The 25,492-nt window shown below is 38.9% G+C and overlaps 1 protein-coding gene across 1 annotated transcript in view; it reads right to left on the bottom strand.

Annotated features, from left to right (window-relative positions):
* LOC102302089 (vasoactive intestinal polypeptide receptor 2) overlaps positions 1-25,492 on the bottom strand; it is a 77,862-nt gene that overhangs the window by 40,836 nt on the left and 11,534 nt on the right. Inside the window, exon 2 of the mRNA XM_005917984.3 lies at positions 4,027-4,132. Within this exon, the coding sequence (XP_005918046.1) occupies positions 4,027-4,132 (106 nt within the window). The remainder of the gene's footprint in view (positions 1-4,026; positions 4,133-25,492) is intronic.

A 25,492-nucleotide genomic window follows, 5' to 3' on the forward strand; every position in this document is an offset into this window, starting at 1 on the left:
TAACATCTGACACAATTTGCATAGAAACTACTCACTCAGAACATTAAAATACATCACCAGATTTACAATGTTGTATTGAGTATGTCCCAGCTGAGGTTCAAACACATAAACTGTCTCCATCTGTTTACATTTTTGACTGCGGTGGCCGGATGACGGATGATTCGACTTTTTCACTATCCCTCACTATGTTTCATGTGGCTCAGGGGCGAAGAGGTTAGAGATTTTTATATCACCAACTCTCAGTCCAGTATTTCTCATTATTTTTATGTAAAAGTGGTGGATTTTTCTTTATGGATCATTAAAAACGCTTACTTTACACTTAGTTTAGTTCAACAAAAACATATAATCAAAAGCTCTTTAAAGGCTTTTCTCTTCAATTTTCTCCCGACTCCTTTCTGTTTTGTACTTTCTGAGCTGTGAACTTCATCAGAGGACCACATTCGGTGTATTTTCTGTGGTAATTAGCCTCTTTTGCAGATGGGCACGTAGGAAGATAAAGTCTGGGTGAGACTAATCAGCTATTTTGAAAGCATAAGTCAACATTTGGGAAAACTGCTGAGCTGCTTTTATATGCAGCACTGATGAAAAGAGAACAGAACTGTTAGCCTGGCCATGTCCAAAGTGAGGTCATCAAGGCAGAAGTCTTTGTACACAACCACAGAGGACTTCAAAGGAAATCAATGCGTGAAAGAACTGAAGACTTTCAGCTTTAAATCAAGGGGTATTACAAAAGTTTTGCAGTTTAATTCTTAGCTACCAGTCAGTGTTGTGTACATATCCAAAACAGAGGCTTGTTCTCAGTCGGTTCAAACATTTTTCAAACCTGCTCCTCTTGACAGCACTATTATTAAAGACCACCCGAAGCAATATCTTACGATCTTCAGACAAGAGACCCGACCAAACCTTGAGGTAAGATTATTTTGTCACATCAATAAAAGTCAAGCTTGTGTTGTAAATGATAAACAACAGCGTCCTGCAGGATCCTTGGCAGAAAAACTTACACACAAACTCATGTAATCAAATGATAATGAATTAATAGCAAGTCTGGGTTTCAGAAGAGTGCTTGGGTGTTTTTGGAGAAAATGTTTTTGAAGAAAATGCCTCGTTGCTGTCACAAATCACCCCTGACACTCGTCTCCGCCCTGCTCCACTCTCGTCTTCACCTCTCTCGTGAACTGTCTGTTGCTTCAGATGTTTTTCCCCAAGCGTTTAAACCTTCTCTATGTTCTACTCTTTGCACGTTTATCTATCTAAGTCTAATTTCAGGGTGTCAAAGCGTGGCCCACAGGCTAATGGTGGCACTTCTTAATATATTATTATAGTAAAAGATTTACTACTGTGTTTAACTCTAAGGATCAAGAATAAAGAAGCGTTTCTCTTTTATTGAACCACCACAGCAGCTCCCTGAGCAGCAGACGTCCATGGTTATCATCCTCTGGGCTAAATCTGGTCATTGCATGCATCAGCCTCTGTGGATTCAATTACTGTGTTAAAATTTTCCTCAAAACAAAAATTAAAGATATTTCATATGGGAAACTGCCCTTAAACAAAACTTTATTCAACAGTGAGATTAATAATCATTACAATCAGGACCTGTGAGGGGTAAGTCTCTGTTTTCTTTTTTGTTTTGTTTGATTCAAGTTTAGATGGATAGTTGGCCATTTCAACACTATAATTGAACCCGCAGGCACTGAGGCTGCAGACACTTAACTAACTTAATTTATTTAAGTTAAATTTTAGGTAGCACAATGTGCCACTGGAAGAAAATCAGCCCTTACAAAAATAAATGATTATTTGTCATTTTTATTTTAGATCACAAAGTAACCCAAAAGTTTGAGCAGCAGTCTATACTTCAGGATAACAGGCTAAATTTGTGATCAGTTTTTTTCCTGAATTTGGCAGAAACAATCACACATCTGTCGTGATTTAATTCAGGAATGATTTCGTGTGAATCCATTCCCAGCTGCAGAGATTGCACAGATTTTCAGTGCACTCGGTGAAAGCTAAGTGACCTTTACGAAAGCTTTTCGTGTTGTGTAGAAAACATGGCTGGACAGAAGACAAAATATGTGCTTAAACTGCGTTATGAGATCTAATCATGTTCTCACATGGTGTGATTACATGTACACACTGTATGCAGGGTCCTTCATGCTTTTGCATATCAGCCTTCAGACTGCAGGGTTTACTTTTGCAAATGTTTTCTCTTTATCTGAGCCTATTTCAGTGGAACAAAAAGCAAAACTTCAACTTTATAAAAAGAAAATGAATAATTATAAAAGTTCATTTGAAAGTTTGACTCAAAGCAAACACTAAATTACTGATAACCCGATAGCTAAATGCCTGAGGGATTTCCTTCTAAGGACCGCCAGGAGAACTGCTGTACTAAACGCTGCATTGGAGCTGGAGTTGTTCAACTACAAAACAAGAGACACACTGTATAAGTAGCTGAATGATATCAATGATATGAATAACTTTTGCAAGTGGAACCCGGTTAGCTTACAAATAAGGAAAGGAAGGACAGGAAATTAGCTGGTTAGCAATAATTTTAGTTTCATGATAAGAATGAAGGAATTTATAACAACTAAAGCTATTTAATCAATCCTAGGCAAAAAGTCAAAAATATAAAATACAAATAAATTCCAAACAGTGACGTTGCCACAGCTCTTTAACATTTATACCAATCATTAAGCTGTGAATACTCGCTGCAGCAAGAAGTGTCACCAACAGGCAAAACCTCAGTATTAGCACTTGTATAGAAGAAGATGTTTCCTATACCAGTCAAAACCTGAATCAAAGAAATAAGAGCTGCCACTACATGAAAGCACAGTTTGCACCAGCAGATGTGACTTCAGTTTCTGTGTCCTCACCATTCAACAGGGCAAACGCGGCAAAAATAATTGTCCCAGAAAACAATCTTGGAAATCGTGCCAGAGGTCAGATAGTCCAAAAGATTCCCCCCATCACTTTTTCCTAATAACGTTTCCTTCAGTTTGAAAACCTTCATAAAGAAAGGAAAGGAGAAATTTATACAGACTTAGGGAGGAAAATGCAGTGCACCAAGACTTTACTTAGACAAGGCTCTTTGATGTGACAGTGAACGTTCTTGATGAGGGTCTGCTATGCTGAAACTTTGTCCCAAGTCTAAATTACAAAGAGCACATCAGAAACTTAACTCCATCGGCTATGATGCTGTTTGATATCACTCACATACAGAGGACAGCCTGTAAAAATAACATTTTACTTGTAATGTTAAAGAAAAGTCTATAAAACGAGATGAAATGCTTGTCACATTCTCATCCCGTCTGCTGACATTTCCTCTTCCCACTGGAGACATGATCCAGTATAACTCCTGCCTTTTAATTAATAACAGTCTTAAAGGCTGGGCAGTATAGCAATGTGCAAAACTAATGCAAAGTGAGTTATGATAAACCTTACATTCATGTTGACCATCTTAAAATAGATCATAATCTTTATAAAGCTTATTTATATAAGCTTTTAAGCTTATATAAGCTGATTTTATTACAGCAGCATGACACTCATAGTTCACCTTTGGGTTTATCAGCCTTTCACTGAAGGTTCATAACCTATCAGGATGTCATGGCTTATAAAACAGAAAACACTGTTAATTAACATCTACACAATTTGTGCTGCTTCCCATGAATTATCTCATTTTCTTTCCTTTAGTATTTAGAGACTCGCTCTGCAGAGTGAAAGCTTTCCACAGCCACAGGTGTTAGCAAACCGGTGTGCATGAATGAATACGCAGGATAATTAGATCAGTTGCACCAGATGTTGATCCCTAATGCAGTCAGCATAATGGATGATCGAGGGAGCTAATTTTGGTATTTCCTCAAACACCTGTTGTCGGGGAAAAGGCAACGTTAGCATGAGCCGTGGAGCCACAACGGCCACGTTAATGCTTGAAACAAGCCAGATTTCAAGATTCTGTCCAGCTACACAAAGTTTTTCCAAGTTACTGTTAGAAGATATCTGGTTTCTAACAGTTGTGCTTTGAGTGATTGTGACCTTTATAGCTGCTGTTGGCCTGCTTCTCCCTCAGCTTCTTTATGCACTCGGCCTGGTCTCTCTCCACCTCCAGCAGGAAGTTACAGGTTGGATGTCGGCCGTCAACCTGCAGTGGAAGCAATAAAAAGAATACAAATTGTAGATTAAATATTTAGGCTATGTCAACCTTAAAACAGTCTCAGAGTGTGAAGGAAATCAGGTGTCCATATCAACAAAGATGAAAACTGTTATACACTGTCTTTAACACATTTTCTTACACACGTGGCAACAAATATATTACAGCTACCAAGGTACATTTTGGAATTTATTTGCATTTTCTTTTTACATCCAGCTGACAGAATAATGCTTTAATGGCAGACAATCCCCTCATGTCCACTGTGCACATGCAAGCAAGCTCCTGCATATACACAATCCAGATCTGCTGCTGCTTAAGATAAGACACTTGTAAGTAAAACTACAAGGAGCAATGAGGACTCTGGCACCTTGGTATACGTCACGCTCAGGCACGCTGTGGTTGAGGAGAAATGCCAGCGGATCGTGTTGCAGTAGAGGCATCTCATGCAGTCACTTTAATGAAATTTAATTGACTGTGGAATAAATGAGTTATTTATCACTTTGTGTTCTCATTAGGTGGCTCTGTAGAATTTCCAGTTATTATTTGTCATATTGCTTCATATCATGTCTGAAACCCTCAATGAAAATGTTATGCAGTAAATCTTTATATTGTCAGCAAACATAACTTCCTGTTGTCACTAGGTGGCACCACGACTATGACTAAAGGTCAATTAGTTTGTCTCCTTACTTTTCGCAGTTTTGCATTGTCAGTATAGCTGGACTGGCCATCGGGCCGATGGTGATTTTTCGTTTTTACAGGTCTAAACAATCGAAGGTTTGTCCAGATGCTGGCCGATGTGTAAAAATAACTCAGTTGTTTGGTGGTGGCTATGGCGGCGATTCCACAGAGGCCAGCAGGTGGATGAGGGAAAGGGGAGGCAGGAGGAGCAGAGACCCGAGGCGGCCGCCGGTCCGAGCGTCAGGTGAACTGAACTTCAGGTAAGAAGTTATGACCTGCAGTCTATCTGGGTCAGATATGAACCAAGTTTAGGTCCAATTTATTTTCGTTGTGCTGACTTTTTACAGTCAGTTACAATAACTCGTACTGCGTACTAGCTAGCATGACGGAGTTTCTATACAGCTGGGCAGGTGCTTTGACCTTACTGATAGTGAACTTTATTTAATTCATAAGGTTAGTTAGTAGAGTTGCCAACCGTCCCGTAAAAACATAATCGTCCCGCATTCAGAGAAAATATTAACTAACTATTAACCCAATTAATTGGGTCCTCCTACTACCACTCCTGCCTGCACACAGCCTTCACATAACATATCAAGATCTGAACTTTATTTAGATTACTTTTAAGGTGGACGTGATCAACCTGTGAGGAGTACATCAAAGGATTGCTACAACTGTCGCACATAGAGAGTTTGTGGCAAATCAGATAAGGCGGTAAGTTGTTGGTGGCTTTGATCAAACTGCTCGGATCAGTGGATTAAAGTGTAAAAACTGTCATTTCATTAAATATTGTCATACAGCGTTTATACCAGGACCAGATTGGACAATGTATGTCTGAATCACAGCAAATTTTGTGGTGAATAATCAGAGGTCCCAGAGATGTTTCTGTACATTGTGGGATGTTACATGTGTGTACATGTGTACCAAATTTCAATTCAAAGTATGTTTCTCAGGCATATTTTACAACCCCCTTGTGCAAAACCCATGAAATGCATGAATATCACCAGACCTGATATGTGTGCAAAATTTCATGATTTGAGGCCATGGTTATGCACTCACAAAAATGGTAAATGGCCTGTATTTGTATAGCGCTTTACAAAAATAACCAAAACTAAAAGAACAATGACCATAATGACCATTAGCAGATCGTATGAATGACTTATGTTTCTGAAATAATTCTGCAAACTTCTCACTTAAAATTAGTTTTACTGCAAAAACACCAAGAGAAGTGTGCAAAAGAGAATGATTTATTATATTAAGGAAACATAAGTCCATCCATCTATTTTCCTAACTGTTTATCCAGTGCAGCGTTGCAATGGGCCTGGAGCCAGTCCAGCAAAAATCCACCCTAACATAAAATAGGACGGTAGCATAAACTCTATGTGCAGAGTTCAGAAGACAGTCATTTTACAACACTGCCAAAAACTGATATTATTCCAAACCATCTGCAACATTTATTTTACACAATGTGTTTGCATTTTTCTTCACGTTCGTTAGAGATGGATGAAAGTGTTATAAGCTCATACACAGAGGAGAGCGAGGGTTATGATAGACAGATGAACAGAAGGTCAAGATAAGCTGCTTAAACCAACCAGCCAGCACTCCCTCTCTTAATATTTGTGTGTGTTTAAACAGAGGAGAGGCACATGAATCAACAGCACATAAATCCTGAGGAGGAAATTGTGATCGAGCCAAACGGCACATGACAAATGAATAACCATCTTCTATATTTTAAGTCATAATAGCACCTGTAATCAAACATGTTCTGCACTGTGTCTGTGTCTGATCTGATTTCAGTAGTATCACTGACTCATGTAAACTCCACAGCCTCGTTACTGCAGTTACACGAGTAAAGTTCTTGCATCAACAACACAGAAAAACTACCATTAACAATTAATTTGTTGCTTTTACTGAATCAGCACAAATTAAACACTTTAAATTTTAACACTTATGCAAAGTTTTATTCATATCACTTTGAATATAGATTTACCTCAGAGTAAAATATCCAATTCAAGTATTTTACGACTACGTGTCATTTCTCTAATTTTGCTCTTTAATGGGATCAACAGTTTTTAAACAGCTCCCAATGTTCTGTCCATCACTCAGTCAAAATCTCCCATGGAGGCTGCAGCTTTTTATCCCCTGGCATGAAGCAAGGCTGGGCATCATCCAGACAGCACACACAAGCATGCACACAGACTTACACAACTATGAGCCTGAAGTGGCAGCTGAACTGCGATTTGACGCATCAAACACAGAATATTATCCAAATGTGAGCAATAGATTATTATTCAAAAACAAACTCAGATCTTCAAAAGTCTCCTGTCAAACCAAATTAGCTGAGATGAACGCAGCTAAAAATGAACGTGGGAATGACGGACGTGTTTCAGAAAGTTGTCGGTAATGTGACTAAAACCAAACACTTCATTTACTGGACAAAGGGTGAGGTCAAACACACAGAAACATTTGATATGTATGTAAAGGTGGAAACCAATAAAAGTTGTGCAAAACATAGTAAACGCTTGAGTATTCCCATCAGCATGCACTATTTTTGTCTTTGACAGATCTTACACCTCATGAATGAACAAATATACCAGAAAACACACAAATAGAAAGTCTTAGCTTAGCAGATTAGCTTGGGTGAAAGACTGAAAGTTGAGGCACACAACGATGTGTGCCACTGGTAAAGTTTCTGGGATGCCTTTCCTCATAACAGCCATCCCTCAAGATTTTCTCCATTTAAAGCAATGCATTATTAGGGATTGTAACATCGAGTCCTTTTACTGAATCAGTAGACAGTTCAAAAACATTCCCACACCACTCGTGCTGATGAGTCCAAAAAAGGAAGAAAAAAGTCCATGAGTGACGAAACCTTTAACATTTTTTATTTCACTACGTATCTTTGAAATGTTTTTATATTACATAAGCACTTTGGCTAGAAAATCCAAATCCAACATTATGTTAATTTTGTAAATCATGGTTCCATGTAAACACACAATCAAGCAGGATATGATGAAAGGTGAGGCTAGCTTGGTACTGTATGAGCTTGTAGTGTCTCTCAGTTATCAGTAAGCTCTATATTACAGCAGGTTATTTAATCATTGCTAATACCAACATGGCAACAGTGACAAGGCTCAGCTTGAAGCTTCTAACTAAAGGGTGATATCAGGCAGCACATCATTTCCTTTTTCATCAGAGCCTTTTTGCTTGCCAGCAGTTGTTTAGGTAATGGATAAACTCTAAGAAATGGATATACACCAGACTGAACTGTTGTTACAGCAGCCAGCAAAACTGTCATCTATTTACATCTGAAAAAAAATGATTTTATGTCCGGATGGAGACATGGTTTTGGTTTGGTCTTGTTCGGTTTGTCTCTCACACACTCAGGTAAGTTGATTTATGTCAGGTGTTGCTTTAATGTGCTCCAACCAGAACCGCTTCTTCTCCCATTTTAGTCTGCCAACTCTTTCCTCTCTGCTTCTTCATCTTCTGAAGACATATTAAAGGTACAGTCAGTAGCAGGTTTGGCGCCCTGGGCGAACACTCCCTCTTACTCTTCTTATATTTATTGTTTGTTTACTTGCACTGCTGTAACTGGAGCCTCGTCTCGTCTCTCTATATACTGGACTGTATGTAGCGGAGATGACAATAAGGTTTACTTTGACTTCAGCACTGAGCAGGTGCACCGAGGGCTCTCGCGCTCACTTTTCGCATACAGAATTTAGAAAAAACATCGGTGCAAATGTATCATAATGTCTGGTGTTTTCGTTGACATGTCTAATCTCCTGACAATAAGTAATCACAACAATATCGGCATGTTTATGCACACACACATCAGAGGTTACACAAAGTTTATGACTGTGCATCAATTTGTTGGGAAGACATAACCACACACTAAATCAATGTATATTTACGACTACAATAAATAAGCAGTAACTATCTTACTGGACCTGTAAGGTCCTTGTTCCCACACCTGTCTGAGAGCTGTGCATGGACATGAAGCATGAATAGCATACTTTACAGCTCGGCTGACATATTCATCATAGTTGCTCCAGACAGTTCAAATGCTCCATGTTACAGAAGTTTGTATGTATGTCGGACAAATGCTGAAAACAAAAACTCCACGGTGACACCTTGGAAATTTTCATGTCAATTTCAGGCTAAGTGCTTGTGACCTTCATTGCAGGGCATGTCAAATCCAATAGCACACCATTTGCTCACTCACTTACTCAGCAGGCTGGAAAGTATACAACAACTAGACAGTGCGACACAAAGAAGTCGAATTAATGAGTTTACCGCGATGAAGATACAGCAGAGTCTGGACATGCTGGGCAGCCAGACACAGAAAACAATAGGTGCACGTGGTTTAACATTTCTAACCTCACATAGACCCATGTTGTGTTATCTTCAAAAGTTTGCAGCATTTTTAAAAATTTCTTTAGGACAAACTTAAAAGAAATTAGAAAACACCCAAGGTGTGAAAAAAGGGGCCAGTGCTCAAGTGTCTTAAACCTGCTTTTATCCTGTTTGTTGACACACATCTGCAGTAAATCACATTTTTTATTTTATTTTTTTCCTTTGATTTCCTTTCCTGCCTTGTTAAGACGTAAGTTACATTTAGTTCGTTCGTATCCCATTAGCCTTGTTTGCTAAAAGCACATATGCACGCAGCATAAGAATAGAGGAAATCAGGAATAAAGAACCAGACTTAATACTGTTTTATCTTTGCAATTGATATCGATGCACCTACATCCACAAATTAAGCTTTGGGAACAAGGTCAGGTGTGACCGAGTAATCTCTCGCTAGCACACATTTTACTCTTCCTATGGAAAGTGAGAAATAAACTCCTCGTGTTTCCCTCGGTCTCTCTCGTCTCTGCCAGTGTGCAGAGCTTAACATACTTTTGTTGTAATTTTTGGTCCACTGCACACTAAGTGATTGGTGTTAAAGCCAGTGGATACATGCACTACACGAATCAAGTGCAACATAAGATAAGATAATGTGAGATAAAATTATTCCTCTAGAAGAAAATCAGCAGGAGAAAATTGATTTATCTAATACTGCATCAACAGGAGAAAATGTTAAACATCACAGTAAAACCCACTTCAGTAAAGTGTGCCAGCTATCTTTATTAACCTGATCACCCTGTGTGTGTATATAAAGTGTTGTCTTGCCTTTACCCTTTGTCATGATGTGTGATGTGTGTTATCCTGCCTGGTGTCGTCTCCTTCTGTTTCTTCTGTGACTTCTTCTGGTTTTGGCTTCATGTTTTAGACTTTATGCACTGGCGGCTGGCCTAAAAAACGTCTCTTCTTGTGTTAATTCACTTGCTTCCTGCATCTTATTATCCTGCACATTATGACAGTCCAGTTCTTTTGCTGATTAGTCCTCAACACAAAGCAGTCTGTTTTTAGTGCTTATTAGTTTTCCTGGTATTTGAATGTCTGTAAGAAATCTCACGCCACCCATCTCGCTGCTGCGGTAATATGTCAATAAAAGCTCAAACTGAAAATGTAGTGCTGGTGGAGTGTGAACAAGGCAGGGAACTGGGTGCCAACTCATTAAATTGATTGGTTTCATTTTATATTATAAGTATCTTTGTCCTTTTAAGTATATTTCACTGAGGTAATGTTATGATTTAGCAATGTAAAACACTGAACTGAACTAAGACCTGGTGACCTGTTTTGCGTCCACTAGTCTCACAGCAATCTCACAAATGTCTCATGAAATATTTGGTCTGGACCAAACGACACCACTATGGTAGCTAAAGCAAACACCACCTGTGTTATAGCAGATGCACTAATTGGTTCGACGAGAGCTGCTTCTCCACAAAGCCGCCTCCAGCATGATGCAGATCCAGAATCTACTCTAATCTGTAGACGATAATGACTAACCCAAGTTAGCCAAAGGAAATGCAAACAAGGGCATTACTCTTTCAACACACAGCTCTGCAAACAGCAAACAAATTGCTGAGGTAGTGTCTGAAATTTTCATAGGATATTTGATTTTTCTCCCACTGGTTTGATATTCTCTGGATTGTCTTAAATCTGCAGATCATGGTTGATGAACTTATTTTATTCAAGAGACAAAGACTTCTGTCCTTTTTGATGTTCTTTCAGCTAAAGGATCAACAAGAAAGTACCAACAATACAAACAAGCACAAGGAAGTGTTTGAGTAAAAACCAAAAACCAAAAAAAGTAATGCAGAAACAAATTCAAATTTTATTTGTCACGTACACAGTCATACACAGTACGATATGTAGTGAAATGCTCGGACAACTGCTTGTGACCTAAAGAAAACAAAAAAGGAAAGGCTATGAATAAGATAGGAAATAAATATGAAAAATTAAAAAGGGTAAATTTAACTAAGAAGGAATAAAATATAAATTAAGGTTAAAAATGAAATAACTGTACAACACAAATTAGAATGAAGGGTAAATTTAACTGGGAAGAATAAGATAAAATATATAAATTAAAGTTGAAAATAAAATAACTGTACAACAAAATACACAATACACAATACAATACACACAGAAACACTTCTGTATATAAGTTCTGGCATAAATGAATAGCAAAAAATAAATAAATAAATAACAGCAAGTGAATTTTTATTAAAAGTCTCCTTTTAGTTAATGACAGAGCTATCTAAATGCTAATGAATCGGTCTTATCAGCTCTTTTTCCTAATGTGTTTTCGTGCTCTGGCTTCAATCAGCAGTGATGCACAACACTAGCTGGCCACCATCAAATGAGCTTTAGGAGATGATGATGCTGCCCTGAGTTTACCTTTACTCAATTTGATTTTATGGCAGAGGTTGGCCCCAAGAACGAGCGGTATTAAGAGCTGCAGTGACAAAGAAAAGAAAAGAAAACTAATGAAGTATGAGAAACTCCCAGAATCAGCAGCAGAAACTCCCCAGCAGGCTGTAAATACAGTGAGGGAAATAATTATTTGCTAAAAGTTTGCTCATTTGTATAAGAAATAAACACTCTCTAATTTCTTTGGTCGTTTCAATTCAACCAAATTTCAGAAAAAACACATTACATAAATGTTATAAAGCAATTTGCATGTCATTGCAAGCAAACATGACTTAGTACTCGGTGGAGAAACCCTTTCTGCAAGAACAGCAGTTGCACGTTTCTTGTAGTTGGTCAGCTGGTTTGCGCGTATCTCAGGGGGGATTTTGGACCACTCTTTACAGCAACTCTAAATCCGTTAGTTTTTTGGCAACTCAAGGTTTTAGCTTCCTTCACAGAAGGAAGAATATAGAACTGAGGTCTGAAAACTAGGTAATAAACCCCATGACGTCAATGAGCCTCTTCTTTAGCCACTTCTTTGCTGTCATATAGGAAGAACCATGCATCATCTTTTCATTTTCAGGAGGTTCTTGTATGGTACATGGCCTCGTCCAATGGCTCCTTAAAGTCACCCTTCTCCCTTAGCAGAGAAAAACTCCAAAACATAATGTTTCCACCTCCATACTTGACTTTTGGGATGGTGTTCTTTGGATCATATTCAGCATTATTCTTCCTTCAAACACGTTGGGTCAAAAATGCCCTGAATTCAATTTTGGTTCATCTGACCACAGCCCTTTCTCCTACACCTTCTTTTAATAATTTAGATGCTTATTAAGCAAATTTAAGATCGGCCTGTACATATTTCTTCTTGTATGCCCTGCAAGATTTCAGTGCATTAGGGCGTAATGTGTTGCTGATTGTGTAACTGCCTTCAGCTCATTAACAAGCTAGTGATCATTATCACCCAATGAAGTAAGATCCTCAAGGATGCCGAACAGAGGGTGACCGATGATCATTTTATATTTCTGCCACTTCAAAATAATAAAACCAGCAGTTGTCACTTACTCACCGTCTTCTAGCCCTCTGCATGTCTACAGTCTTCTCCCTGACGCCCCTTGACAGCTGTTTGGCCTTTGCCCGCGGTGCTGGAGAGGTTGGATTGGAAGAAATTGATTCTGTGGAGAAGTGTGCTTTATATGCAGCTTCATCTGTAATTGATTGATTGATTGATTGATTGATCTGTGGAAACCAGAATTCTTCCTGGGTTGTAAGAATACAAATACTTATTTCAAAGGATGAAATGCAAATCAGTTTGCAACTTTTATGTAATTTGAGTTGTTTTTCTGGATCTTTGGTCGATCTGCTGTCTCACTTCATTAAATTTAAACTATGATAAAAATTAGAGACTTGTCATTTCTTCGTTAGTGAGCCACTTACAAACTCAGCAGGGTGATCAGATATTTATTTCCCCCACTACACTAACTACTAAACACAAGCAGAAAGTTAAGATGATTTAAAACAATGTACCAAGTGTGCTGTCACGTGACTCCTCCCTGTCCATTCTGGAACATGGAAACATGGAGGAAAATTCAAACAGTGAGCAAAATGTGCAACCCAAGCAGCTTGCACCAAATAACAATAACATGTCTGTTGAATTGACATATATTTGGCTTTAGTAAAGACAACATTGAACAAAAAGATGAAAACAGAAAGCCCCATATTACCAAAGGTGATACCACCAGTTTGTGCCACACTCGGAGCACAATCGTGTAACAGAAAAAAATTATCCCAGCTTGTGAACTATGAGCCTGAAGTCCCAGAGTGAAAGTGTGATAAGCTCACAAAGGCCCTGTGGGACTTCCAGATACAGACTGGTGATGGCTAACCAACAGGACATAGAAGTGATGGATGGATGGTTTCAAACCCGCTGTAACAGCACTGTGCATCAGGACTGTTCTTCATGCTGCTTTGGATGTCAAAAATAGCTTTTACTTACATATTCCTTTAACTTTTAAAATATTTTTCGCTTGGCAAATGTCTGCAACTAATGCCTAAATAAGTAGCAGTACAAGGGAAAAAAATCCTGAACTGATGATTACATGCCATTACGTCTTCAGATGGAGATGATTTATGTCCAAAGGACAGAAAATACGTAAGTGGGTACATTTTTACCGAAGAAGGTAGAAAAGGCGACAAAACTAAAAATGTCTTCAAAATAATCCTCATAAGTGTATTTCTGAAATCTACTGATGTCTTGATGCACTCTCTCACCAACTGTGTGCTTTCTGTTAACGTCATGAAATTTAAAAAAAAAAAAATCAGCAGCACAGTTTAAAAAGGTGAAAAGTTGAAGAACAAACTTAGCATTTCCCCTGATAATGTCAGGTGAAAAAGAACAAAAATGAGGACTGTTTAATTACTTATCACGTCTCTTTCACTCATCCCAAGCAGGAAATCATGTTTAAAACAGAAACGTCAAAAGGAAGAAAGATTTTTAAAGTCAGCTAGAACAAAAAAGCCTGGCTACTTCCTACACAAACTCAGACTTCTTCCTCACCAGGAGGGCAGCATCTCTTATCGCTGAAGCAATTCAACCAGCACTTTCATTAACTGTCTGATCCACAATCAACCTGACACCATTAAATGCAGCAGCCCTTATTATAGCTTGAATAAAGCTTAAATTATCTGTCAGTTCATCACTATGACAAAACCCTTTCATGCTGTCAAACTGTTTTCAAAATATTACATTGTTTCTGAAGACATTAATTGTTGCTTATTTATTCGTTGTGTATTGGTTGGCTGAGCGGAACATTGTTACCATCCCTCTTAAATAGCTACATGTCCTCAATATGCTGTCAGAACAGGTCTTACTTGGCCAGGAATAATCTCTAATAAGCCTTTCCACCTTAATGGTGCCGCTGCTACTGCCTAACCTAAACCAGGTTTCACGTCTCACCACCAAAAAACAGGAGCCTGTTTCAGAAAGTAAGCACCACAAGACAACAAAAAGTTCAGAGCCACTGACAGCAAAGACCGACAAATGCTGAACACATATTCCGTCTGCCATCATTTTCTTTTCTCAGCTTCAGCCAGTGAAGGGAATATAATAATCAATTCTCAAATTGTGGGTTGGTTCTCAAAAGGCACCTGAGATAAAACCTGCTCTGAACCAGCAGCACTACAGTACTCAGACCCCAAGACATTAGCAGCAGATCTTTTACATCCTGCAGTCTCTCAACACTCTCTGCACTCTTCATGGTTTGTTTCACCTCAGACTCAAGTTGAGATTCATCCCTGATAAACCAAACACATCCCGGGACCTTCACCTCTTTTTTAGTTTGGCTAGAACAATTTGATGAATGGACTGGTTCTTATATACTGTAGAGCTTTTCTACTCTACCCGAGCACTCAGAGTCTCATTCACCTCTCATTTACAAAAGCACATTTCTTCCCTATGCTTCAGAGCTTTCTATTTAACACACACACATGCACACTCTCATGGATGCATCGGAGAGCAACTTGGTGTTAGTACCTTGCCCATGGATATTTGGCATGCAGACTGGAGCAGCCAGGGATCGAACCTTGTGACCTGCTCTGCAGTCACCCCAGTCATCTCAGACACCATTACTTTACCAGTTAAAACACCTGAGACTGTGCTGCTGTATGACATGTTGCTGATACCTGAATCACATTTCTCACGTTAGCCTCGACTGTAACTGTGATATCAGACATTAACAAAACGAAAACTGCGTTTGTGTAACAGCTGCCCAAGATAGTCCGAAAACACCGTTCACAGTCCTTATCAGAGTCTCTGTGTTTGTGGCCAGCAAAGACTATTAAAAGAAAGGGTTCACGCAGTGCATCCAATTAAACAGATAGTGGAAAATGTTGGATTGTGGTTTCCCTTATCACAGTAATCACACTGCAGGGGAGACTCACAGCTCAGTCAAGCTTCTGCGTGTCTCACAGTTTACTTGATAACATCTCACAGTTACATGTGACATGGGAGCTTAATTTTAATATGAGTTGTGATAAGAAAACCAAATAGGTCTTGACTTCAGCAGCTTTTGCTAAAATCACATTATACAGTACAAATCTAACTGGGTCTGCTGAAGCTTCACAGCCTTGGTCACAGGCGCTCTGCAGGGCAGGTAGCACCAAAGAGGGAGCAGGCTCCCACTCATTTATTTCCAACTGCCCCAAATGTATGTTATATAAATAAAACAAGACCCTGTAAGAATCTGCAGAAATCACTGCTGACCTCTGATTTCACCCTGAAGCAAAGCTCCAACCAGGCTTCACCATCTGCTCCAGGGTTGCTCCGTCACTGTGATTTTAACGCCACTGCCACACGCAGCATTCTCACTCAGCTTTTTATCAGTTTTTATAGTAATACCAATGAACAAACACTCTGTATCAAGCAACAAAGTGCTAATCTGGAATTTAAAAAAACATTTTCTCACATTGCTTTAGGTGTTAAGTACCTTTTTGCATTATCGTGCTGATGGAGTGCATTAGATACCAGTGCATTAGATACAATTAACTGACACTGTACATTATGTACACTCATATACAGCATGCATTAGGTCCCTCCAGTGATGCAGCAGTTAACACATTTGTTTGGTAAGTGCAAGCTTGTTGGTTCAATTCCAGGCAGAGACACAAATCTGCTTTAGGATCGTGTCAGAAAGGGCATCCTCAGTAAAACTGCCAAATCAAACTTGTGGAGCTTCTTACTGTGGTGACCATTTGTGGCAAAGGAGAAGCTGAAAGTAACTTTCTATACTGCGGTTTGTGCTATTAAATGTTATCCATCCATCTGTTTGTCTAGTTCAGGGGCCTGGCAGCTTATCCCAGCTTTCATTTGGCAAGAGGCCGGATACACCTTGGACAAGTCAAGAGACACACTGTGGCCAATCACCAATGAGCACCTCGTGCATGTCTATAGACTGTGGGAGGAAGCGAAAGCAACCAGAGTGAACCCACACAGACACGAGGAGGACAAGGAAAGACCCCAGAGATTTGTGACTTGGACCTTTAACTTTGAGTAGAAGTGACAGGCTTTGGATCCAGGCAACTAACAATGTGATCACATGATATGCACCAAATCTGTGAGGAGAACTGTGATTCAGACCATGGATTGCGATTCTGTTCTGATATTATCCTCTAACTGAGAGTATTACTGAGAACAAAAGCAAGGGAAAAAATGTGTTTGGGACAATAAACAGTGTTGATCCTATTTAGTTCTATTTAACAGATGCTCTTATCCAGCCTGGTTTACAGTTGAATTTTAAACCAGATTAAAAAAATAGACTGCAACGCTCACAGCGCAAAAGCAAGTGCGGGTCAAAAAAAGTACAAGGCGAGACAAAGAGTGCATTTCATATGCTGGTGTAGATTCAAGGTGATGCTTCACGGAGAAGGAAACAACCCAGCTTAAAGCAGGGGGAGGAATCACAGCACTATGCTTTTTCATAATGGGCTATGCCTCACTGCTCAGCTGTGGCCTAAATACAAAGACAACAAACAGTTCTCTACAATGAGATTAAAAGAAGGGTGAATCGCTTCAAACGCCACTAAATTAAGGGTTTTCTGACCATATTAATTGTTTGAGATAAGTTTTGAAGAATCGTCTGAGGGATCAAGAAGAGCAGAAAAGACTTTCTGTTATCTCACCTGCAGCTTTTCCAACTACTGTTCCACTGAATGTAAAATGTTGCATTTTACTGATTTTTAAAAGAAAAAGAAATAAAACTATGACAGAGACCTTCCAACTTGAACCTTAGTCAGAGACACTGAACAGAAGGGGTGGACAAATGAAGAAACCAAACAGAGAACGAATTTCTGGCAAAACACAACCTCACATCAAACGCACAGTCTGTGTCTTCTAAAACTTTCACTGTTTCTAAAGTCATTTTTGTGCTTTGTAGAGTCTTTCCAGCTACGACCCAGTATTAACAATTTCCCCTCTTTGTAGCGCGCTATGAATACGAAATTAAGCAATCACGCTGTGATTGAAGTGCAAAGATTTAGCTTCAATTCAAGGGTCTGCCAAAATCGGCGCAGTGACAGTTATGAATTATAACCTTTTAAAAGTGATGCAACTTTCACTGGGTCCAAAGTGAAACACAAGAAAAGCATTTTGAAATCTTTTTGGTCATCAGTGACTGAACTCTATAAACCATGGATGTCACGAAAGTCTCGGTTTTGATGCAAACCTTTGGTCTTTTTGGTCTTAAAAAAAGCTCTTAAGTTGCTTCCAGTTATGTTTTGGGTCATTGTCTTTCTGTTTCTTTACTTGAAAGCGCCGTCGCATCAATTTTTAAACAATCGAGTGAATCTGAGCACAAAGTATGACTCCTTCCACTCAAGAATTCATCCTGCTATCAGCAGCCACATCGTCCAACACCAGTGATCCAGCAATCGCTGATCCGGCCTCTCTTTTTACCTCTTTGCTCTTTTCATTTTCTTTTCAGCCTAATGAAAGCCTCCTTCACTTTATATGATGCCTATTTGCACCGTATATTGACAGGCACCGTGAAAAGCTAGTGCATGCAGTCTTTTGCTGTGCTCGCTCCTCCTGTGTGAGTGTATATCAACAGCACGCTCAGGCTCTATGAGTAAAGGCTTCCTTACTTCGTGGCTTGTTCCTATCATTTCCATGCGCCTCTCTTCCTGTGCCCCAGATTCCTCTCATATGTCACCCAGCCAGCCAGAAAGCCAGGCCTCCTGAAAATCTCTTCACTGGAAACTAACCTGCCTGCCTCAGACTTTTCCACAGTAAGACCTTGTTGCCCATCGTCTGATTTGCTAATAAAATACCTGAACTGATACCTACAAGTCCACCTTCTACATCGTTGAGTTCTTCACTGCGACTTTCCCCATTTGTGAAATTACCTGCTCTGTGTCACCAGATCAAAAAAAGCTTAAATATGTGGAACCACAAATACCTGAAAACACTTCGTTTTAACGCATCTCTTTGTATCTTCTGTCTCCAAACTGTAAATGTTACAATTTCATTTAAATGTCACACCACACTTTCGCTTTGTGACACCTTACAAAAATATTTTCTTCTTTATCTCAACAACCGTGGAAAACATAAAAGAGGTTTGTGATCCCAAAGGTGGAACACAATTCTGCTATTTCTCTACTGAAGAGAAAACAGAGTCAAACACGGCGCGCTGACAACAGGATCCGCTATCGCTACACAGCCTGGCAGTAAAATGTCAATACATTTCCATATAAGAAAGAGCAGCTGCAGCTTTCTGTTTTCACTGCTACATGATCGGATCATGAGTCACTAGTGAGTCATCCGGTTTGCCTCTCTGTAAAGACCACCAATCACCTCAATTATCACCTAAGCACCAATAATTAAGGCGCAGCTTACAGCATCCGCTTAGTGGACTCTTGTGTGCACTGCTCTGAGGTTTAGATGCTCTAGGTTTTCATTTCTTAGAGACAAAGCACTCAACTATATTTTAAAAAGATAACAGTGATAAGGAGACAGTTACACTTTTATAAAAGAATATATTTGCTAAATAATTCAGCACTCTAGGTGAAAGAGGTTCACTGTGATTCAGTGACATCACTACTGGTAGAGCTGATGTCACTTCCTCTTAAGGGTGATAGTTTTTTCATAATGCACGCTCCCAAACTAATCTCACACTTTCTTTACTCATTCTGCAACATTTTCTCAATTTTTCAGCATCCCTGCTGTTTCATCAGTAGAGAATGACTCCTGGTGGTAGAAGCCACAACGAAAATCAACCCGTGGATCATCTCAAGCTCAACTTCATCAATTCATCCATCCATTCTCTTCCACTTAACCAATTCGGAGTTGAGGGGAGAGCTGGAGCCTATCCCAGCTGCCACAGGGCAAGAGGCAGGGTACACCCTGGAAAGGCCGCCAGTCTGTCACAAGCTTCAAGCCATCCACAGTTGCAATCACACTCACACCTACGGCGAATTTAGGATCACCAACTAACCTGATCCAACTAACTTTGGACCTCCTTGCTGTGAGGCAACGGTGCTAACCACTGTTCAGCTCACCTCTGATGTCCTAAAAAGAAATTCCCATCAACCAATTCCCAAACTCCATTAAATAGATGTATAAAAAGAAGTATGATGTTAATGTAAGTTGAGGTGAATGAATGTTATCGCTGTCTATAACAATCAGTTTCAACAGCAGGTGCTCCACTTGTTTGCACAAACAAGCTTCTTCTCTGATTCAGTTCAGTTCAGTTTTATTTATACAGCACCAAATCACAACAGTCGACTCAAGGCCCTTTAAATTGTCAGGTAGACCCTACAATAATGCATACAGGGAAAAACCCAACATTCACATGAACCCCTATGAGAAAGCACTTGGCGACATTGGGAAGAACAAACTCCCTTTTAACAGGAAGAAACCTCCAGCAGAACCAGGCTCAGGGAGGGGCGGGGCCATCTGCTGCGACTAGTTGGGGTGAGGGTTCTGCAACCTTCAAACTAACAGTAACAGAAAGTTCTTGGGTTTGAAGAAGGACCCATTCTTATCATTTATGTCTACTAATCTTAATTTTGCTGTTTTATACAGTACTGTGTATCACTTAGTGTGCTGTACTGATAATGTTGAGTCATTTAAAGGCTGTTGAGTGCCAAAAATGGCATTTTAATTGTTTTCAAGTTGGCTGCTTTGTAAAACACAAGTTGGAAACATGTTACACCCACAAAGTTTGAATTCACAATTCTGCAGCAGTTTGTATTTTTAGATATGTTCAGTGAGATGTTATGCTGATGAAACATCAAAGCCATACTTGAATCTTGTGGGGGGTGTTTGGGGAGGAAAAAAAAGGCTTAGAGCAGTTTTTCTGTCTCCTCTTAAAGAGCTTTTTTTTATTATTTTTTGTTTTTGTTGTGTTTGTACTTTTTCAGAGGAGTGTGTAGGTTTTCTTACTGCTACAGTGGGAGTCGGGCTTGTATATACACCTTCTTTACTGATGCTTTCATTGCTGGTTGTTGAAAAGAGATGCTTGAATTCATGGATATTAAAGATCTAATTGGATCAATTATTTTATGACAGCACTGAGAGCACAGCATTGTGGGTGGGGTGTGGGTTTTGTGGATGCTGAAACTTGCTGATCCCCCTGGAGGTGGGCTCTTATTCGCCCTATGTCCTCGATCAGCCCTGCCAGCTCACTGTGTAGGTGATCACATACAGCAGGTGCTTAGGACTGTCATTTGCCATTCACAATAAATAACACACACTTTGTGAAGAACATGAGCGTGCTTTTGAGGTCAATGCTCAAAAAAAACAGCGTGAGCCTACTGGATTCTTTTGGATCACATTCACATCTGTAGTGCGGTTCGTTTATACATTTGAATTACAAAATAAAACATATTTTATGATGTATCAGTTTCTGCGCTCACATGCCAGGAGTTTATTTGTCTGCTTGGTTTTATTAATTTTGGCAGGTTAAAATGCTGTAATTTAAGCCATGGTGCAGACTAAACAAGTGACCCAAGAGTACCAGGAAATGGGACTCTTGAATTTCTTCCATTTGCATGAAACATAAATACTCATACATTTACATTTGTTCACGTGTATTAGCCTGTCTATGATGATTAGCCTGTAGAAAGAGTTATCTCAAATCATTTGCATTTGAAGGTCAACTGTAGTTAATGAAACTAAAGAGAAAACTGTAAAGGATGGTTAGACACAGAGGACAGAGGTAGAAGGGCAGTAAGTCTTGAAACACAGTGTACCTCAGGATACTTGTAATGTGCTGGTGCTCACTGCCAAGTGAGGGGGGAAAACTTTTGCTGCAAAGAGTGGGATCTTTTGATCTCATGTATATGTAGATGAGAGTAATCCCAGCTGTGTCGAAGGACAAAATGTTTTATTTTGGTCTTGGAGTTTCCCTAAAATTGACTAGAAGAGAACAGTCTGATTGATCCAGCTGAATGTCTCACACAACCTCTCCTTATCTATGCACAGCTTTGCAACTCCCTTAACTCTTTATGGCATAGATTCAACAAGGTGTTGAAAAGTATCCTGAAAGATTTTGGTTCATATTGACAATAGCATCACATGCTATTGTCAATATGCATGCTGCTTATTTCCAGTTCCACCACCTCCCACAGGGGCTCTGTTAGAGTGAGATCCTGTGATTGTTGAGGACAATGAACTCATAACCATGTTCATAAAACCTGTTTGATACAGTGCATTAGCAGCTGTCTGAAAATGAGTACACTCTCGTCATAAATGGATGCACGTGGTCAGCAACAATAGTCGGGAAGTGTTTAAACAATGATCTTGTCAAAATTAATGGAATTATGGACACAGTCAGATTTTGATTCAGCGTACAATACCATCAGGAAAGCCTTCATTTTTCAGCATGATCCCAAACACACTGATAATACAGTAAAAGCATACCTGGATAGAAAAACACACAGTGGAACACTTTCAGGCGTGGATTATTCTCCCCAGAGTTGCAGTCGCCTTTTTTGCTGCCTTGTCTAAACCATGCTGTTCACAGTACTAGTGCTTTGTGTGTTCTGGGGAATTAGCAAAATATAAGTATAGCATCATATATACAATACTGTATATATAAGTATATACAGTATTGTATATGCTAGTGACTAAATGCAGGATCATGAGCTCACTATCCAGCCAGATACAGGCTGTTACTGGGATTTGTTGTTCCTCTGATCTCTGTGTTAGTAGCGAGTGCAAATTTCCCGTAGAGTCACAAAAGTCACATTAGTAGGAAATGTGTCAGGTCCAAATAAAATGAAATTATTTTTAACTGTCAAATGTCAGTCTGTAAAATAATGAACTGTTAAAACTGTTAATGTTAAAATTCAAATTATGACCTGCGAATTAAGTCTTGACTAAAAATGCTTATTATTAATCACTCAGTATAACGCTTTCTGACAGTCGATCTTTCAAATGAACACATTAGGTGCGATAAAGTGCGGTATGAGGTCTGAGCAATATCTGACTCTTAAGTACAGGCTGAGCTGATCTACAAAGCCTGTTCACTTGCTTTTAGTTTCTTTGTACTGAAGCTGGCAGTAAATCACTCACAGGGTGTCGTGAGGTTCCCCACCAATCTGGAGCGGAAGAGCTAAAACGAATATTTGCAGCCCCCAATAAAGAAAAAGGGAAAAGAAAAATATTTTAACTCTTGCAGAAATAGTATTTCTGATATGTCCAGAAAATATGAAACTGTACTAATAATCTTTATTTAAATAAATTGCAGTCTGTGTCTCTCTTTTCTTTTTGTTGGAAGTTGATTTAAACATAATGTAAGGAGTCTATTAATCTATGCTTTTTGTTTGGTTTGGGATTTATACCACAATGAAAATAATGTTACTTTGAACCAACTTAGAAAAATTACTCTAATTTGATAAATGTGTTAGTTTTACTCAGACTAAAATTCTGATTTGATTGAAACTCTAAATTTCTATTTAAAATAAGTTTTATTCAGAATTATTAATGTACATTGAAAAAAAATGAAAAAGATAATTTTAAAAAATTTCACTTTGGTAAATTGAATGAGTTACAAATACATTTGTCCTTTAGACGTGTCCTGATATAAAATGTTGCTCAACAAATCTTCACAAAAATCTATTTTATTCCTTAAAAATTCACCACAAACAAAAGCTATAGTTTTACAAAGAAAGCCAATTTCTTTAAGGTGAAACCAGATTTTGTCACAATCAATTTGCGAGATGCAAAGAAAAATTCTCCTTTGAAGAACCAAATGTAATATGGTGCATTTTTACAACATAAAGCACTGAACTCTGCTATTTACAACAGTTAAAAGTATAACAATTGATAAGTTAAAGAAAAAAAAAAAAACACACCAGACAAAATGAAGCAAAAAGCTTTCCCTTCCCAACCCCCACCAAACCCCTCTTTCTAAACAATTCAATTCAGCATATTTTTGAACTTCTCACATTTAAACATTAGACTGGTAATGTAACAGCTATTAACATTAACATTTCTAACACTATGCAAACATGGCTACCTAAATTAAAGGAATATAATACAAATAAGCTATAAAAGACAAAAAAAAGATGCAGTGTCCACATGTCTCTTTGGCTGATCCTGGGTTTGTGTCATTTTCTTTGGTTCGATCTCCATGAACAGCTTCTGCAGTTTTTCAAAGGTGTATTTGAGCTCTCTAGGTTGAGAGTATAAATCCGTCCAGAACTCGTGTGCATGTTCACTGCTGAGCGAGGTGGTGGACACAGGAATCAGTGCCGAGCAATGCGAGTGGCATCGAACAGTCACGCGACACGATCGCCTTTGACTTGAAGTACATATTTACTTAAGGACAAATTGTCAGCTCCATACGGTCGTCCTCATTCTGGACGATCTTGTGAGCGGCCCTTTGAAGCCAGACTTTAAGGAACGGGAGTTCTTGTACTTGAAATGGCTCAGGAGTGACGGCATGTGGAACAGTATTACAGGGTTACTCCATCAAGGATTCAGAGAAATCCTTGCCATATAATGCACAACCGATTATCTCTCTTATTACAATGCTAGAAATTATTGTTCATTGTTGGAATACAAGTGATTTGATGATGTATAGAGCCCCACAGCATGACCTGGACAAAGCAGCACAACAGGTGTCTGCTGCCTCCAGCTCCATCATGTGTTAGCCCTTTCCATCACTGCTCAGCCTGGGACACTTTCAATACTGGCTGAAGAAACATTTAATCTTTCCCTTCCCCTCCAGACAGCACTATGTGCCATGTAATCTTGCTTCTTGGAAGCCGGACCAATTCTCTCATGTTCTGTTGCTACAACTCTGAGAAACATCCACTTAGAAGTACGTGAATAAGCCCGCAGCTGGAAGTCCGACCTTTCAGCAAGCTATAAGACATAAACAGCAGACTGTTTTCATCATACAGCTTTATTAGTTCGCCATTATCAAAAAGGAAAAAAATCCAAACACACAGTCCAAACACAATTCTGTTTTCCCCAAAGTCACAAAAAAGATTTTGAATTAACGTACCGTACTGGCCACGGCTTATCTGTCACGCAGAGATAACCACTGCATTTTTTTGGAGACCTACAAAGTCTGCTTTGGGACGCTGCAATGGCATAACATGCAGGTTTATCAGTTTTGCATCTTGTTTTGTTTATGTTTTCCTCTCTCATTATTCATTTCATTTTCACTCACTTTTTACCTTCGCTCACTGCTTATGTTTACACTCTTAGAAAGGATGTGTTAAAAAATGACACAAAAAATGTGTTGTTACACTATTAACACATTTTGTGTAAATTTTAACATAACATGTGTAAGAAAATGTGTAAACATTGAAAAAATGTGTAAAACGCTTAACACACTTGATGTGTTGCACAGTTTAACACATTTTGTGTGTTATTTTCAGAATCTAACAACAGGACCTAAAATTAGCAGCTCAGTAATTTGATGTTAGCCCTGTGTTTAGTGAAATAAATTGTAGATTAACAATGTATTATAACTATATTAACTGAATAAATAAAATGTTTAGTTATTGTTTGTTTTCCTTAATCCTTTCCTCATTACTTTCAACAAATAAAACATTTTATAATGTAATGTGGACCAAGGTGTGTATGGTGTACTAAAATTCTGAAAGAGGATTAATTTTTTATTTCTCAATATGTATGGCATACCAATTAATGGCCATGGCTATACTATAAGCATAAGTATCCACAAAGAACAGGCTTAATTTTGACCGTAACATGTGAATACAATTGAAGCAAAAGTAGAAAATGAAATGAGTAAGAACACACATGCTTAAAATTGAAACAAATTCTACCCAGCAACATGACATACCGGCGGCGGGAAGGGGGCGCTATCTTTCGCGCCACTGAGACAAAGGAGACAAAGATGGAGGTTA

Source organism: Haplochromis burtoni, unplaced genomic scaffold (assembly GCF_018398535.1).
Source record: "Haplochromis burtoni strain Fernald_Lab_line unplaced genomic scaffold, NCSU_Asbu1 Contig_27, whole genome shotgun sequence".
Taxonomy (NCBI): Eukaryota; Metazoa; Chordata; class Actinopteri; order Cichliformes; family Cichlidae; genus Haplochromis; species Haplochromis burtoni.